Raw genomic sequence first — 19,412 nt, forward strand, 5'->3', positions numbered from 1 at the left:
TCTTTTCCGTACCTAGTTGCATCTGGCAATAGGCGATACTGAAATGGGCAGATGGGCCTCTCCGCTTTCTAATTCATCTTCAAACCGGGCCTCAAAGAGGTAGTTAGATACACTGAATACAGTATACCAGCATGTTTTGTCTTGGATTTTAAAGAGAATTAGATTTGCTGAATTCTCAGGTGTTGACCTGCATTTGCAGAGGATAGGTTCTGGCAGCCAGGATAGTGTTCATCTGCACGTGAGGCCGCCTTTGTTTTTCTGGAGACGCCATTCTAAGGTTGCATAATAACAAGCAGTCATGATAAACACAAGTCAGAGGTCAGGGACTAGGCGTGAACCCTGTGTCCCTCTGGGAAAGTATCTTTTTGAAGAAGTCCTTCCAGAGCTGAGGACCAAGAGCCGGCTCTGTGCTGCCCTTTGCACTTTGACCTTGCCTCGTTCTCTGTCCCTGAGGCGACTTCTGGTACCCAATCAGCACAGGGGTGGGGTTGCTTGTCACAGCTGTACATCCCAATCCTGTCACTCCTCCCACGCAGCGTGGGGACTCGCGCGGGAACACAGACCCGTCCAGGGCCGTCCTTTCCTGCTCCCCATTTACCGGCCCCTCCGTTCCGCCGCGGTGAGGTCACGCGAGAGACGTCACTGGGTTATGACGTCACTGAGGGCGGGCTTTCGGGAGAGGAAGGGGCGGGGCCCGGGCGGCCCCCGCGCGTGCGCATTGGGCTCGGTGCGTGAGGAGGCGGAGGCCGCTGTCCTGCGAACCGCGGCGGCGGCGGCAGCGGCGGCGGCGGAGGCGGGCGCTGGGGGGGTGGGAGGGGGGGGGAGCGCGAGCCCAAAAGCTAGCGAGAGAGGGAGCGAGCGGTGCGGCGCGGCGCGGCGCGCGCAGCCCATGAGGCGGTGAGAGGCCTGGGGCCTGCCTCGGAGCAGCGCGCGCGGCGCCGGCCAGCAGCGGGCCGCCCTTCGTGGGGCCCGGGCCCGGGCGCGGCGGCCGCCGGTGGGGAAGCAGGCCGGGGCGAAGGAAGCTGGGCGTCCGGGCCCCCCAACATGGAGGGCATGGACGTGGATCTGGACCCCGAGCTCATGCAGAAGTTCAGCTGCCTGGGCACCACCGACAAGGACGTGCTTATCTCCGAGTTCCAGCGGCTACTCGGCTTCCAGCTAAACCCGGCCGGCTGCGCCTTCTTCCTGGACATGACCAACTGGTGAGCCGGCCCCACGCGGAGCCAGCCCTGCTGGCAGCGGCCTCGCCGCCCCGAGGGAAGAGACACCCGAGCCCGCTGGCGGGACAGGGCAAGGCAGGGCAGGGCAGGGCCGGGCCGGGAGGTGGCTTGGGAGTCCGGGCCCGACGAACGTGGGAAGAGGGGAGAAGTCGTGGGACCGAAGCCAAAGGCAGTGTGTTCTGGGAGTAAGAAGCCCAGGAAATGAGCATTGTGGAGTGTTTTTAATTTAAATAGGTGTGAAGGAACCGAGGATGACAGGACTGTGAGGGAACTCGAGAGAGTGTGTTAGGTGCAGGGGTCGAACCCTACCCGGGCACGGAGGAGACCTCGGAGCTGGGAGTAGATCGTGTGCGTGTCCCCATCTGAGGAGAGATAAGGAAAAAAACAACTTTTTCTGAGGAGGGAGGGCGCACACAGATGGTAATCTGCTCAGTATGATGCGAAAGGAAGAGCTGTGCCAGGGAGAACTGATACAGGACCTGGAGTGTCAGACTCGGGCAAGACCTAGGAAAAGTCTTCAGAAAGTGGAGGAAAGGAGCAGATCCTGGGGGCGGGAACTAAGTGATGCGACCAGAGTCCTTGGCAGGGGGTTGGTTGGCCTTGGGAACTTTGACAATTCTACTGAATATAGGCAATAGAGGGAACGAAGACCGGCTTATTTGACCGAAAAACCACTGGAAAAATGGAGAACGGTAACTTAGGCCGGGGACCAAGTGTTTTGTCTTGTAGTTGCGTTGTACAGCCTCAAGTCAGGCAGAAGACTATCGTACAGTACCGACGAGTTTTGTGTCTCTGACAGCAAGCAGCACTTGCTGTTTTTGGCAAGCAAGACTTTTTCCCCTTGGTCTCCAGGTAGGGATTGTTGAGTTCATGCAGGATGCAGGAGGGACTGGAGACCATTAGACTGCCTTTGAAGCAATTAATCTGGATTTGGGTGAAAAGCAAGGCGGTGCATGCCCTTTGCCCTGTGTTGGGTATTTGGTGCCCTGACTGGTGGAGTCTTGTTTCTCTTGGCATCCCTTGAACAAACTCCCATTTGTTCCCATGTTCACCAAATGCCTCAAGCAATGCCTGAAAAGACAAGACGTTGTAAGCTTGGATTTTTATCCTACTCCTTGCCTAGAACCCGCTCCCCCCGTGCTTATTTGTAGATGAGAACTATTGGGTGGAACGCATGTTTTCATTATTGGTCTTTTAAAAAAAGCCAATCGTTACAGCAAGAGTGGGCTGAATCTTTACAGTTTGATAAAATCACTGTAGAACACAGTCTTTAGGGTTAAATAAGCATTTGTAAGTTCGGCTGTATCTTTAAAAACACCTTGGAGGTTTATCTTTATTATTTTTGTAATTATGTGTTAGTATGTGCATGTGTGTGCAGGTTCTTTTGGAGGCCAGAGGCATCAGATACACTTGGGCTCGAGTTAGGTAGGGGAGCTGTGAGCTGTTTGTAGTAGTGGGTGCTAGGAACTCAACTCAGGCCTTCTGCAAGAGCACTGTGCATTTTTAGCTGGCAGGCTATATCTCTCCAGCTCCTCTGCTTGTACTTCAGGCCCAGATGATCTGCTGCAAGGATTGTAGTTAACTTTCTGAGCACCAACTAGCTGACCTTAAGTCTCTGAACTCTGGACACAGAAGCAGGCAGGTTTCTGAGTTGAAGCCAGCCTGGTCTACATAGGAAGTTCCGGGCCACACAGGAAAACACATGACTGAAATAGAATGACAGGTTATTGACTAAAGTAAGGTGTGGGGTATTGCTCTAGTATAGTTTCTAAGAGCTCTATCCTGTGTTGAGTTCTTTTCCTGCCTGCTTCCCACCTCTTAGCATCTTTTCCTTTTATTTAATTAGCTAGGAAGTTTGGCATATTGTCAGTTTGTTAGGAAAAGAACATTATTTCTCCCTGGTTTCCCCTGATTGACCATTTAAACACTGAAATTTTTAGTTCACTCATTGGTTTTTGATTTGATTGAGACAGAGCCTCCATTGCAGTTCAGGCTAGCCTCAGGCATGCCTGGATCCTTGGTCTCTTGAGTACTGGGATTATAGATGTGAGCTGTCAGGTCCAGCTAAGTTTTTAATGCTGTCAGTGCTTATTATTTATTTATTTATTTATTTATTTATTTATTTATTTATTTATTTTTGTTGTCAGTTTATTACTACAATTATTCTGACTACAAAACCAACTTAGTTTATATACTTGAGGGGTCTCTGCCAGGTAAGATTGTTTTGGGGTTTGTGAAAAGTGAACACATGAGGCACTGTGGCTAAGAAAAAGTAATTTCAGAATCCAAGTTCCCTAGCCATGTGATGGTGGTACACCTTTAATCCCAGCACTCAGGAGACAGGTAGGGGGATCTCTGAGTTTGAGGTCAGCCTACTCTACACAGTGAGTTCTAGAACACCTTGTGTTGTGGGTGGGGTGGGAGGCAAAAAAAAAAAAAAAAAAAAAAAAAAACTGACTCCCAAAATTTGAACTTTGACCTCCATACACCTGCATGCAATAGTCACACAAAGTAATATTAAAAAGTTGTGGTTCTTTTGTTTTTGAGACAGGGTCTCTATTATGCAGGTATGACTATCCTGGAATTCCCTGTGTAGGCTAGGCTGACCTCAACTTTGCAAGACATCTGCCTGCCTCTACCTCCCAAATGTTGGGAATAAAGGTGTGGGCCACATCACCCCTCCCCTATTTTTTAATTAAAAAAAAAAAATCCAAGTTCTTAAAACAAAACCTTACAAAACAAAGCCAAAGACCACACCAGCAAACTCTGTATTTAAGATCTGTACCTGGAGCCAGGGTTAGTTGTGCACACCTTTAATCCCAGTACTTGGAGGGAGGCAGAGATAGGCTGACCACTGAGTTCAAGGCCAGCCTGATATACAGAGCCATCTCTGGGACAACCAGGGCTACCCTGAGAAACTCTGTCTCAAAAAACAAAACAAAACAACAACAAAGTCAATCAAAAAATCAAAGACTTTTAAATAAATACCATACAACATTCTTTAACATCAAACTCTGAACAGATGGAAGGTGAGAAACAATGTGTCATTCAAGTCTTCAAAATGACATAGATGTGTGAGATTTGAAATACAGACAGAGGGTAGCATGAAGCAATGCTTAGTCAATAAGTTGCAGCACATTTATAGCTTATAAATTATTATTTCAAAATGAAGATCTCAAATTTTCTAAAATGAAAAACAAACTGAGATTATACTTTTTTTTTTAAAAGTATTCTTATTGTTGTTGCTATAAAGACCAGTGGGACATTTTAGTCATTATATATATCATCTACTTCTTTTGTTCAGATAGGGTCTTACATAGTCTAGGTTGGATTAGAGCCTCTGATCTTTCTGCTTCCCTATCCAAGATGCTAGGATTCAGGTGTGTGCCCTTTGTGTCCAAGAAATTCTGTTTTTGTTTTTGAGACAGGGTCTCACTTTGTAGACCTGGCTGGACTGGAATTCAGAGATTCCCTTGCCTGTGTCTCCTTAGTGCCTGAATGCAAGGTGTACACCACCACTTTTAAAAAGATTTTTCTTAAATTACTGTTTTTACAGAGCATTTTTCTAGTACTTATTTTAGCTGCCAGCAACAGTGATGGGATTGGTAGGACTTGCTCTTCACAGAAGTCACCAGTGACTATGTCCTACGTGAGTAAACTCACTGAAGGCTGGGATGTGCTCAGTGGATGCCAACCATGCATGATATTCTGGGTTCAGTCCCCAGCACCAAAACTAAATGGGATGTTTTGTATATTAGTTATAGTTGCCTATTAGTGGAACTTTTTTCAGACATGCTACTGAGCTCTGAATAAAGAATTTGTAAGAAGCCAGGTGTCATGGTACACTTAATTCCATCCCTGAAGGAGGCAGAGGCAGGAAGGTTTCTGTGCGTCCCAGGCCAGCCTGGACTACATAGTGAGTTCCATGACAGCCAGGGCTGCATAGTGAGACCCTGTCTCAAAAAGAAAAATAATAAAAATAAAAAAAGAATTTGTAGGTGATCAGTTGCCTATCATCCATCTCGTGGAAGATGGAGAGTGCTCACCAAGTTTTAGGTCAGTGAATCCTGGTCTCTCATATATATATATATTTACACACACACACACACACACACACACACACACACACACACGTATATTACACACACGTATATATACACACATACATACATTCAATGAAATTTACCATATAACTAGTTTTGAGTGTACAATCTGGTATTAAGTAGTTTTTAAACTCACCTCCCATTCTTTAACATGTTCTCTTGTTTATGTGTTCAAGTAACATTTCAGCATAAATACCTTTTTTGTTTGTTTGTTTTTGTTTTTGTTTTTTGAGATAGGATTCTCTATGTAGCCCTGGCTGCCTGTCTTGGAACTCTGTAGATCAGTCTGGCCTCTAACTCACAGAGATCCACCTGCCTCTGCCTCCCAAGTATTGGGCGCCCACCACTGCACCTGGTAGCAATTTATTTTAGAGGACCTTAACTTAGGCATTATCCCTAAACTGATATGTGAGCTGGCCATTTTAAAATTTATTTTATGTATGTGAATTATATATCTGAATGTACACCTTCATGCTAGAAAAGGGCATCAGATCCTGCTGTAAGTGGTGTGAGCCATCATGTGTTTTGCTGGGAATTGAACTCAGGAAGTCTGGAAGAGCAGGCAGTGCTCTTAATAACCCCTGGCCATCTCTTCAGCCCGTCAGTAGTCTTCTTTAAAAATATGTGTGAGTCAGGCTGTCAGGCTTGGTGTGGTATACCTGAAATCCCTGAAGATGGAGGATCAGATCAAGGTCATCCTCAGTTGTTTGAGACCTGCTTCAACTCACCCCACCCAGCAAAAAATGCATGTTGGGGTGAGGGAGTCATTCATTGGTATGTGTTTAGCATGTGTGAGCCAAGGAAAGTGTGCTAAACACTATCATCAGAAAAGAACCTGAGAAGATTGGGAGTTCTTGCTCTAGGTTTTCTTTTACATTTCTTTTTAAGTAGGACTCTTGGTATAATAGAACCTTATAGCTTATAAATAGAACATGTTCATTTCTGGGCTTTTTTTTTTTTTTTTTTTTTTTTTTTTTGCTGCTTTGTTTTTTTGTTTTGTTTTGTTTCATATTTTTGAGACAGGGTTTCTCTGTATAGCCCTGACTGTCCTAGAACTCAGACCAGTCTGGCCTCAAACCAACAGAGATCCACCTGCTTCTGCCTGTCTCCCGAGTATTGGGATTAAAGGCCTTCGATACCACCACCCAGCTACTACCTTGTTGAAAATGTTTACACTGTGCTGTTACCACAAGGCTTATGTTTCTTTACCACCTCCCATCCACCACCAACCCAAAGTTCATTTTCTATGCAACAATAAAAACCACCAGGGAGTATTTTTTAAAGTACTTTTATTACTTTAAATTATGTTTGTGTTTGTGTATCTGTGTTGTCCTATGTACACATGAGTGCAAGTGCCCATGGAGGTCAGAGGCATTGGATCTGGATTTAGAGCTATAGGCAGTTGTGAGGCACCTAATGTGGGTGCTGGGAACTGAACTTGGGTCTGAAAGAAAAGTAAGTTATTTGACCACTGAGCCATCTCTCCAGCTTTGATCACCACACAGTATTTAAACAAGTATATTTTGGGTGGATGCTAGCATCTGTGTAAAAGAAAAGTAGGAGACTATTGTGTGATTCCCAGGAAGATTCCTGTGTCTGCACTTCACTTACCAGTAAAGTCTCAGAGCACAGTGCAGGATGTGCAAAGATTTGTGTGCCTGTTGTGGGGTTTCATGTGGATAGGGATGATGAGATCTTGAGTGACAAGTGTGTAATTGATTGTTTTTGGTATAGACTATTTGTAAGGTGGTGGTGTTAAGAATGAGGAAATCTGATGTCATAAAATTACCTGTCTTGTTTTGGGGTGATCCTGCTGTGTGACTCTTTCTGGCCTAGAACTTGCTGTGTGACCCTAGCTGGCCTGAAGCTCACCTGGCTCCTCCTGCCTGTCTACCTCTTAGCTTGCTGAGGTCACAGGTGTAAGCCAGCAGGCCTGGTGAAATCACCCCCCCCCCCCAGTGTGCTCAGGGTGCTTTACAGCATTTACCCCAGAGGCAGCTGCAATTGCCCCACTCCCTCCTATCCAGGCCCCCACCACCATCACAGGCAACTGACATCAGTTCTGTTACCTCAGATGGAACTAGTCTATAAATAGAATGACAAAATATTTGACCTTTTGTGTCTGGCTTCTTTCTTCCTTTCTCCCATCTCTGCTTGTCCTGTCTCTTTTCCCTTCCCTCTCCTTCACAGCTTCACACATGCTGAGTAAGCACTGAGTGTCTGAGCTGCATCCCAGCCCTTGTGTCTAGTTCTTTGATTTAGTGTACTCTTTCCAGGGCAGCCATGTTATGTCAGTACTTGGTTACACTGTATGTGTATACCACAGTTTTTGCATCTTTATATGCTGGAGCACATGTAGGTGCTTCTGCTCCTGGCTGCTGTGAATAGTGCCCTTTGGAGTATGTAACTGTGTTTGAGCACCTGTTTCACGTAAGTGTAGAAAGCTCCCAGTGGGATTGGTAGGTTCTAACAAACAGTCTTTGAAGGACTGCTAACACTTTCAGTGACAGATTTTACATTTCTACAAGAGATGAATGAGACCCTGTTCATAGTTTCTCCACATCTTCACCAGGACATGTTTTGTTTTATTTTTGAGGCAGGATTTCTCTGTGTAACAGCTCTGACTGACCTGCAACTCACAGAGATCCACCTGCCTCTGCCTCCCGAGTGCTGGGATTAAAGGTGTGTGCCATCACTGCCTGGCTGTATTCTCCTTTCTTTCTGGCTTTGGAAATCACAGGGTTTTCTGGAACTGGCTTGCTTAGCACCATTCTTAGAAACCTTTCCTCTGGACTCTTACATCTATATAGCATCATCATGCACATAGACTTGCTCAGGGACAATGCTCCAAGGGCCTGTGTGCTCCTGAGCATCTTCTGCAGTGTTTTAGACAGGATAGGTATTCAGTGAGCATTTGTTGAAGCAGTTCATGAGAGGAGATGGGAGAAAATGTTTACTGTTACAGCCTCTCACTGTGGAGCCTTGAATACTTGAAGCCCTGCCTCAGCAAGTGGAAAGATGCAAAAGAAATATATTTTTTATTATTACTGTTGTTATTGTTGTATTGTTAGAAGAGCTATACACATTCCATGGTGCTCTCATGGGGTCAGAGGATAGCTTTTGGGAGTCAGTTTTCCTTCCTCTGTGTGTTCTACGTTATTCAAGTTGTCAGGTTTTCAAAGCAAGTATTTATCTGCTTTATTCCTTGGAATTGAACATAGGATCTCCTGTATTTAGACCAGAACTCAGCTATATCCCCATCTATTTTTTAGTGATATGGAACCTCTCTACCTCAGCTTTCCAATTGTTGCTTTATAGGTGTGCCGTAGTTATACGTAAAAGCCAGGTTTGATGGTGCTTGTCTGTGCTTCTAGTACTTGGGGTGTGCTGAAGGTTCACACTTGACTGACTCTTCTGTGGTCATCAGCTCATGGACTGATACAGGCCATCCACTCTAATGATTGACCAACAAAAGACCACTTCTAAAGTATACTCTGGTTGGGTTACACTCTGTAGCCCTGACTGACCCTCATCAGGGGACCCTCCTTCCTCTGGAGCTCAGGAATTACAGGTATGAGTCACGACACCTGGGTCTTGAGTTTTTTTGTTTCTTTTCACTTCTATAATAACCTCAAACCTCCTGGTGCTCTGGTCTATGCTTCCCCAGTGCTGAGATCACAGGTGTTGGTCCCTGTACTCAGTATATGAATTTCTAGGTAGGAATTCTGCCAGCTGAGTCAGTCCACAGCCTCTTTTTTAAAGTTATTTTTTTATTTTCAACTAATTTATTTAGGTTTATTTATATGTATCAGTGTTTTGACTGCATGGTATGTGTACTATGTATGCCTGATACTCATGTAGGCCAGAAGAGGCTGTCCCATCTCCTGAAACTAGAACTATAGGCATTTGAGCTAGCTACCAGTTAGTTGCTAGTGCTGAACCCAGGTTCTCTGCAAGAGCATCCAGTGCTCTTAACTGCTGAGTTGTCCCTAGTTTAGGAAGTTTTTTCTCTTCCCTTTTGGGCTTAGAACATAGACCTTTCAGTCTGTTAGCAGGGATTGGAGTAAAAAGGTGTGCTTAGGCTAGTCCTGTTGTGCCTGTATTGTTGGTCCTGGGAAGGTTTAAATGCAGAAGGGTACTCATAGACTCACAGCTCTGAATCTCCAAGTGGCCTCCACAGTTTTATTTTTCAGTGGGAATGTCAGCACTTGCTGGTTCCCTAAAATCTTAAAACTGCAGCTCACAAACATTATCCAAAGTAAGACAGCCACTGAGTCTTTAAATCATTGTGTTTATTACACTTTTAATTATTGGGGATAGTTGTCCCATGTGCCTTTAACTTCATTAATTTACAGCTAACACTGATCAAAGTATCAACCTCTGTTGTGTCTGTAGTGAATGTGTGCAGACTTAAGTTTTTAAAAAATATCTGCCAGCAGTCAGATCTCCCAAGTTCAAGGACAGCCTGATCTCCAAAGTGAGTTCCAGGACAGCCAGGGATACACAGAGAAGCCCTGTCTCAAAAACAAAACAACAACAAAAACCCTACCAAATTTCGTAAATGGCTGTTTAAACAATTAATTACAGAACGGGCCAGTAATGAAATCCAATCCTCAGTGTCTGTGGGCTGGTTTAGGTCTGCTCTTCTTCCAGATGGACACCCGAACCTGCAACTGCTCAAGTTCTTACAGAAAGTGGCACAGTGCTTGGACCATTACCACAGCCTCATCCATCCTCCCTCCTACACTGATATGGTAAAACATTGGTTAACATCTATTGTAAACACTGCACATGGGGAGGTTGGAGATGACCCAGCGGTCAAAAACACTAACTGTTGTAGGTTCAGTTCCCAAGACCTCTTTTGGCCTCCTAGAGCATCAGGCATACACATGTTGCATAGATATACACATGCAGGCCATACACTCAAACACATAGAAAATAAATAGGTTTTCTTTTTATTGTTTTGGGTTTTTTTGTTTGTTTGTTTCTTTTACTATGTAGCTAGCCCTGGCTGTCTTGGACCAGGCTGGCCTCAAACTTCTGAGTGCTGGGATTAAATGTGTATACCACCACAACCCTGCAGAATTTTTTAGTTTTTAATTATTATAAAATCTCTGCTGACTTTCCTAATCTCTCTCATTGTGACTTAAAACAAGTTCATTTGTTCAGGATAGAAAAGATAGGCACCCCTCCCCCATAGACACTTGCTTTGAGAGTCTCCCTGTATATCCCTGGCTGACCTATAACTATGCAACCACTGTGCAGAGGCTGGTCTGGGATTGGCAGTGGTCTATCTATGCAGATTTACTGTATAGAGGCTGGTCTGGGATTGGCAGTGGTTTATCTGCCCATAGTTGCTTCACCAGTGTGGGGTTACAAAAGCGTTTAGCCACATCAAGCTTCCCCATTTTTGTAGGGGTGGCCAGTGTTTCATGTATCCAAGGCTGGCCTTGAACTACTGCTGATTCACCCTGCCTCAGTTTATAGCCCTGAGATTATAGATGTGTACCACCACATCTGGATCTTTATTTTAGAGGTTCTCAAGAATGTTCCAGATTGCCTCCTTGAAGGATGCCGCAGTTCATCTTGATACTGAGGAAGTAGAGAGCCTGCTTTCTGTAAAGTATAAGCAGTCACCTTTGCCAGATGTGTTCATCTGTCAGGTTAAAAGGTATTAATTGCGTTTGCGTTTCCTTGATTGCTGGTGTAGTTCAGTGCTTTGCTTATAGGTAAAGTAACTGTTTTTTTTTCTTCCCCTCTTTTATTCTGTGCCCCCCCCCCCCTTTTGAGTCAGAGTCTTTTGTAGCCTGGTGCTGGCTTAACTCACAGTGTATCTAAGGCTGGCTTGGGACTCCTGATCCTCTTGTCCTCTGCAGCCGCCAGTGTGTTCATTCTATCAGGTGTAGTTGGCTTTCTTATAACACCCAATAAAAATACATAATGAATCCTATCAATGTACCGACAACCTGGATTTCAAAATCATTAAGATTTTTCTTTTTTCTTTTGCCACCAGAACCTTTTTGTTCTTCTATTGTTTGATTTTTCAATGTTATTAGGTTTACTATATGTGGGTTTTTTGTCTGTGTGTGTGTCTGTGCACCCATGTGTTCTTTTATTTTAAAAAAGATTGTGTGTGTGTGTGTGTGTGTATGCGTATGATATGTGTTTGTATGAATGTTACCCAGGATGTCAGTAGAGGCCGCAAGGCCTCAGAAGCCCTGGCTGGAGCTGGAGTTACTAGTGTCTGAGTTGCTTGATTTGGGAGATTGTACTTGTTCCTGTTTTCATTGGTCATTTGTATTTTCTGTGACTTGTATGAGGTAATTTTTTGTTTGTTTGTTTGCAAAGTGAGGAAAATGGCTGCATCCAATGTTCAACCTATCTCCTAACTTGTCTTTTTTCACCCTTCCTTGATGAAATATGTAGAGTTGGTGGTATAGCTGGGTGACAGAAATGTGTTTAGTTTCTGTAAGTCCCTCAAGTCAGTTTCTAGCATTTTGGGGAGCTAAACAGGGACCATGCAAGTTAAATGCTATGCTATTGAGCTAAATTCCCTTCCTTTAATTTATCCACTTTAATAGGATAATAATAGTGTTTATAGGGCATGGTATGGCATCCCCTTAGGTTTGTACTGTGTGTGATCAGTTCAGGCCAGTTGACCTAAAAGCGGACACTTAGCATTTCTTGCTGGAAACTTTCATAGTCCTCATCAAGATAATTCTGGAATATTCTGTTAGCACTGGATTTGTAATTCATATTAAATATTCTCAACATGCATGAGCCTCTGAACTCAATTCCCATGGAATTGACATGAAGTTTTTCCCTCTGTTGAGTTTGTCTTTTAACTTTTGCTTTTACTTATGTAGCCCTCTGTATGGCTTTTTCTTTAATGATGCATAATCCATCTGTTTGCTTCCTTTCCCTCTTTTGGTTTAATGCTGGGAAATGAATCTAGTCTTTCCTTTTTTTCATTCTGTGTTTTTCCTTTCATGCTTAAACCCTATATCCATCCCCACCTGATGGGAAATATCATTCTGTAAATATATTTCTCTTGTTGGTTAATGAATAAAGCACTGTTGGCCAATAGGAAATCAAGATAGGTGGGACTAGGAGACAAGGAGGTTTTGGGAAGAGGTAGGAGGAGATTCAAAATGTAGGACCAAGAGAAAGAGGTCCCGGCCCTCTCTCTGGTAAGATAAGACCACATGGAAATATTTAGATTAATAGAAATGGGTTAATATTTATGACAGAGCTAGTCAATAAGAAACGCTAGTAACAGACCAGCAGCTTTATATCTAATACAGCTGTGTCTCTGTGTTTTACTTGGGGCTGGTACGGCTCTGGGACTAGGCCGGCAGGAAAACCTGCTCGTAACACCCACCTAAGAGGTATATAAACAAATACCCACAGGCTGGCCTTGAACTAGCTCTGTAACCAAGAATAACTTCTGAATACACCTCCCCCTGCCTAGGGTTACAAGTGTGCACCCACACAACAGATTTTATGTGGTGCTGGGGATGGAACCCAAGGTTTTGTGCATACTAGGCAAAAACTCTTCAGCTGAGCTATTATAATAGCTGGTATTTATTTGGAAACCCAACAAGTCAATATAATGTGACTTTTAGTGGTTAGGCAGTGAGATGGTTGATATTGTTCATTTGGCAAGATATAAAATCAATTAAGAGATGATTGTGCAGGCACCCCTGGGAGGGATTTCTAGCTTATGTTAATTGAGACATTCCAGATTGTCCTGGATGACATAGGGAAACCACAAATTCCCTTTTGTTCCCAGAAAGGAACTTAAAGAAAGCCATACTTGAGAACTGTTTGCTTGTTTTGAGACAGGGTCTCACTGTTCAGTTTAGGGTGGCTTTTACCTTGCTCAGTCCTTTGGCTTCTACTAGTGCAATAATGACAGGCTTGTATATCTGGGTATCCTGGCTTTTTAGTGTGTTTTAACAGCCATTTAACTCCTTGTTGATTCTCAGCCATTAGTGTATTGGGATTGCTTTTCTTCTAGGGCCTGGTGAGCTCTATACCCCAAGATCCTCTCATCATGCAACCATGCACCCCCCCCAACTACAAGAAAGGGGCTGACCATGGACTCTAGGTTGACCCTAAATTAGTGTTAGTCCTCCTGCTATATCCCCTCTGCTGTTGAGATTATAGGTGTGAGCCGCTATCAACAGCTCTGGCTTTTTTGCACAATCTTTTGCTGTCCTGGAGATAGTGATTTTCCTGGTCTTTTGATTTGCTTGGTCTTCTAGGTGTTTTTGTTGGATTTTTTTGTTTTTTGTTTTCAAATTAAATTATCCTCGTTTCTTCCAGGTGTGTAATTTCTTTTCAGTATTATCAGATACTCTTTAAGTGTTCTGTCAGCCCCCCCCCCCCCACTTCTTTTTTCCTTTTAAAAAAAAGTATTGCTCAGTGGTTAAAAGCATTGGCTGTTCTTGCAGAAGACCCAGATTTGAATCCCAGCACCCACATGATGATTCACCAACCATCTGTAACTCCAATCCCAGGGTATCTGATGCTCTCTTCTGGCTTTGTGGTACATATATATGTATATGTATGTATGTGTATATATATATATGTGTGTGTGTGTGTGTGTGTGTGTGTGTGTGTGTGTGTATGTGTGTGTATAACAGAATATCTTTTACATAAACTAAAAATATGTATTTATTTGTATAAGCAATAGGCAAGATATCTAAAAATTTTTAAAGTTATAACTAATGTAAGAAAAACTATATACAATATGTACAATATATGCAGGAAATAAGTACATTAACAATGTCTAGTCCATTAGCATTTGACAAATTCAGAGAAAATACTCCATTATTTTTTCTTTCTTTCAAAGTGTTGTACCCACTTTACTTTCTATTCGGATTTGCATTATCAAATTATCTCTTAATGTCTTTCAAACCATTTCTGCTATACACATCTTCAGTGAGTTTCTTTACTGAATCTGGTAAACAAGGAAAACTATATACTATCTAGTCTTCAGTTCCTTCAGATACCTGAGAAGGAAATAATATTAACTTAGTAAGCAGGAAGTGTGAGTGACTTCCAAAGAAATGTGAGAAATGACAGAAACAGCTGGTTGCCTAGATGGTCACCCATGGTTCCTCGGCAGCATTGGGGCATCCGTCCTATAGGCCTAGCATATCCGACACACATTTCTGTGAATCAGGATAATCTGAAGGGCTGTCCCACCTTGTCTTGACTAGGTTTGCAGTCACTCTCTGGTGTCCTGTTTGTGTCTAGTTCGGACAGCATGCTGCCAGCAGTTGAGTCAAGGGCACTTTCTTGCCCCATGGCTTACTTTTATTTTACCTCAGTGTAAACTCCATGTGGAGTTTCTTCAATGCCCATCATCTTCTCTGATGTAGATTGGTGCTGCCATGAGCAGATTAAAAAAAGAACCTGTTATTAAAACATGCTAAATGCCATATTCTATAGATCTGTGAAGTGATTAATGATGACCTGTCTTTCAAAAATATGTTTGATCTTGTAAACATATCTAATGTGACTACAAGTTCAATTGTAATAGATGACTAATTACTAAACTACATTTCCATATTATCCTAAACAGTTGATAATAACTTTCAATGACTAGAAATTTGCATTACATTGTTAAATAAGCTGTGTAAGTACAATACCTTGGACAATATTGAAAACATATGTACAGTATGTTTTAGCAAAATTAATCCCAAATTTCTGTCAATATACAACATTTGTATCCAGTATATAAAAATCCAACCCAATGTAATATTTAAAACTAGTAGTTGCTTTTTTAAGTGGATTCAATATTCTACCTTTTTATCATATCTTTATCCTTTTTTTCAGAGATTCAATAATTTACCTCTTTTATCCTATCATAATCTGTATGCCCCCCCCTTTTTTTTTTTTTACAAAACAAAAACCTTGAATATAATACCTTTGTTCAACTTACTTCCTGATTGTAAATAACAACATTTTGTAACCAATCCCCCTAAACAATGACAAATATCCTTAACTCAATAGGTGACCAAAACTACCTACTCCACCTCTTGGGAATGTGGGCTTAGTGTTTTTAGAGTTACTTCCTGCTGTCAGGGGGTGATGGCATCTTTAGGGGGATCCTCTAAAGAAAAATTGGGTTAATTGTCAAGCTGTATAATTTGTTGTCCAGTCTCTGTGTAATGGTCAAGTGCAGAGCTTGTCTCAAATCCTGACTAATCTATAAGGCTGGATCACTTCAGCTAGCCACCTTGAAATTGTTATGAGCAGTTTATAGTCCAAAGCTCATCTTTAGTTGGTGTTATTCAGTATCATGGTATAGTCATAGTCCTGGTAAAATTGTCATTGTAGGGCCCCATCCTCCTTTTGGAGACTTCAAAGGTCACTGAGGTTTGGTCATATTTCACAGTAGAAAACCGATAGAGGCTAAAACCAGAAATCATGTACATGAAGGTAGACGAAACCTTTTTCTAGAATTGGTTAGTACTATATGATCATTAATATCATGACAAAAATTATGAGACAATATTTGCCTTCTGTTCCATATGAAGTGGCTTTTCTGACATGAGACGGAGATTTTGGATTTTACTTTAACAAGCATGCTTGGGTTTAGAGAAGGAGAGAGCCACACTCCAACTCCAAAGCCAGCTTTAATCTTTATTTGGACTGGGGCTACAAAAGGACCATTCACATATGTCTGTAGAGAAAAAAGAAACAAACATTTGGGAAGATATATGAAATTTTATCCTTTTGTAAATGTGATACACCAATAGGCAAATTTATTCTTTTCTTGGGGCAATTTTTCTAGATGATTGTCCTTTTTCTTCAGATGTCTCATTTGTCCAATGGTCTCCAGATTCCTTGGCTGGACACATTTATTCTTCTGAAAAGACAAAAAATGAAACCCTTCCCCAACCCTAAATTTTGGGGAGCTTCTACTTTTGCAAGTTATATCTGATCAAATGAAAAACACTTGTTAGTTTTACAGGTTAGGTTAGATTAAATGGCCATGCTGCTTGATGAACAAACTTTGTGTAAAAGGTGAATGGTGTTTCTCAGCTAAACCCATATGGCCTTCCTTTATCATACTTCCTTTTTTTTTTTTCTCCCAAGCAATAGGAGCTAGATTATAGGATAGAATGTGTGTTAAGATATATTTGGCAACTTTTTAAAAAAATCAAACCCAAAAGTTCTTTACATTTTTAATTAGAAAACAGCTCATTGACAGGCTTGAGCAGATTGGTTTGAAACTCTGCTTAATTGAAGATTATGTTATAATAACATAACTTTTTGTTTTGTTTTTCGAGACAAGGTTTTTCTGTGTAGCTCTGGAACTCACTCTGTAGACCAGGCTGGCTGGCCTTGACCTCATAGAGATCTACCTGCCTCTGTCTCCACCTGGGTGCATGCACCACCACAACCACATATAACTCATTTTAAACTGTCTGAATTTCATGAAAAACCAAAATTGTTTGTGAGGAGAGCTGTGTTTGAGCATATGCTCTGTGCTGTCGTCCTGGGGCATTTTCATGTCTCCCATGGGTCAATGTCCCAGCATTTCCAGAAATTCAACATAGACACAGCAATTGTAAATCATTTCAGGAAATCAAATCCAGGGACCAAAACAAGAAGTTATCCTAAGCATTCATTTTTGATGGAAATATGAGTTCTTGGAAGCCAAGGTCCATGATGGAAGTGACTCAGCAGAGAGCAGCCTCATGTCAATAGTACACAGTTTGCCTTTGTAGTACTAATGTTTTCTTTTGAGGGGAGCTCACAGCCACATACTCGGACTTTGCATAGCTTTTTTGCACTGCAGTAAATTAATATAACAATGTGGCTTCATGTGTGGATTCATCTTCACAGTTCTGTAGCCTGGACCTGGTCTGACTGAGCTAGAGTGGATGGTTCCTTCTAGGGACCCTGCTTCCAGAGCCACAGGCATTATTGGCTGGGTTCCACTCCTCCATCTTCCTACCATCTGTCATTCTGTCCTCAGACTGACTCCCTGTCTATGCTAGTGAAAGCGGACATGGGGCGTGGCTAGGTAGTCCAGGGCAGTTTCTGTTTGAAGGTCTGCTGATGAGTAATTTTAATTTCCTTTACAGTGTGCTTTGGCATGTGGGTCTGAGGGCAGAAGACAGACAGGTAAAGGATAAAGCACAACAGCAGGTGCTCCACAGCATGGTGACACTGCCAGCTCTGTGGAGTTGTGGATTATGTAACTGAACCTGCTCTGTTTATGCTTAGTGGTTTGGTGTTTGTTTTTGCAGTACTGGGGCTAAATCTAGGGCTGCATGCATATTGAGCGCTCTGCCCCTGAACTGTTTCCTCGGCCCAATAAAAGTATTTTTTACATTTTTCTCTTTCATTTTCTCCCTCCCTCCCGCATTTACTGTGTGTGTGTGTGTGTGTGTGTGTGTGTGTGTCTGTGTGTGTGTACATGGTAGCCACAACTGCATCTGGGAGCCAAGTAGAGCTTATTGGGTCTAACCCTGCTCACTGTGTGGGTTCTGGTGATGGAACTCAAGCTGTCAGCCCTGGCAGCTAACACTCTTACCCAGTGAGCCATCTTTTCAGATCCCTCCATACCCCCTTTGCTTTTTTGGGATCAGGGCCTCATACTTGACTCAGGCTGCTTGGTTAGTAAAGGGTCTATACAGTGTTGGACCCTCTCCACTCTCCTTTGGTCCTGTGCTTTTTTTTTTTTTTTTTTTTTTAGCATATGGAAGGCTGTTGCTGCCTGGAGGCACTGAGGAACTCTGGCAGTTGAGCCTCTGTTGTAGCAGTGTTCTTCCTGTCCCATCGCCAGCCACAGAGTATACTGTTTGGAGACAGGAGTGCACCTGCTGGCACTGATCTGGAGCTGTTTGATCCAGTCTTGCTCTGGCTCTGCCCAGGGCACCAGTCTAAGACTGGAACCCTGAGGAGGTGTGCAGCCATGCCTGGTGGCTTCAGTCTTGTCTCTGTAACCTTCCTCCAACCTCTGGTCAGCATTCCAGTTCACTACTTTCATTCTGAGTTTGAGCTTTAAGAGGTTTCTTGGTCTTTTCCTAGCTGAATTACCTGTGCCATGCAGTTAAAGTTGAGCAAGTAGTTTTACTTGCTTTGGCTGTGGACTGAATTGGGATGCACGGGAGGGGTTTGATAGGGGAGTGTCTGCCTAGTAAGTAGCATGGCCTGACTTGCCCTTGGTGTTCTTCTCCAGGTCAGGGAGGCCTGACCTGATGGCACACTTGGGTAAGATAGGACACAACTGCTGTGAGAGTTGTCTCAGTTTGCAAGACTTCGTTCCTCCAAGTTGGATTTTATAGCAGAAAACAATACAGATTGCTTGTAAGAGATTGAGGCAGAAAATAAGTCTTTACAAAAAACTGGACATAGCTTATATAAAATGTTTTAAGTGAGCAAAGTGAAAACTAAGCTTTTTTTCTTTGATTTTATTTTCAGTCCTTAAGGTTAGGGCTGATTGCCATATGCTTCTGAGTCCTTCTGTGGGCCACTTCAGCTTTAGCCACTTATTTATGGCTTTGATCGCTGTCATCGACAAAGGAAACTTCTGGAAAGTAAGATTAAAGTCCAAGCCTTTGTATGCAGCAGTGGGTGAGCAGGTACAGTTTGGCTCCATGTAAATTTCATCAGGCACACAGGACAGCCATGCAGCTGGTGTGGTGATTCCAATCCTTACTGATTAGTATGACCTGCCACCATCACATGACACTTGTTCTAAGTATAGACTGCCTTTCTGGCAGCTGCAAACACCTGGAGAAGCAGAGATGGAGGCCCTAGCCAGAAAGCATTTGCTTCTCCTCAGTGTGGAAACACCATGCAGTCATGGACTTTCAATCTTGTTTCCTGCTATTTTTGTAAATGGTACAAGCAGCCCATTGCTGCAGAGAAGCTTACAGGTTGGCCTGTTGTCTGTTATGTGAACTGGTGATGAGCTCACTGATAGAAGACAGGAAGAGTCCCTTACTATCATTCCAGAAGTGTCTTGGATCTCTGTAATGGATATAGCTTGTTTAAACAGCCTTGTGGCCTTTGGTTTCTGGCACTGCATACCTGAGCCAGCCCCAATGGGATGCTGTTT

The 19,412-nt window shown here is 43.0% G+C and overlaps 1 protein-coding gene across 2 annotated transcripts in view; it reads left to right on the plus strand.

Annotated features, from left to right (window-relative positions):
• The first annotated feature begins 812 nt into the window (after nucleotides 1–812).
• Ilrun (inflammation and lipid regulator with UBA-like and NBR1-like domains) overlaps nucleotides 813–19,412 on the plus strand; it is a 58,061-nt gene continuing 39,461 nt past the window's right edge. For both annotated transcript variants that reach the window (XM_051187191.1, XM_051187192.1), the window contains exon 1: nucleotides 813–1,202. In XM_051187191.1, the coding sequence (XP_051043148.1) occupies nucleotides 1,045–1,202 (158 nt within the window). In that variant the 5' untranslated portion in view covers nucleotides 813–1,044. The remainder of the gene's footprint in view (nucleotides 1,203–19,412) is intronic.

This window comes from Phodopus roborovskii, unplaced genomic scaffold, assembly GCF_943737965.1.
Source record: "Phodopus roborovskii unplaced genomic scaffold, PHOROB, whole genome shotgun sequence".
NCBI lineage: Eukaryota > Metazoa > Chordata > Mammalia > Rodentia > Cricetidae > Phodopus > Phodopus roborovskii.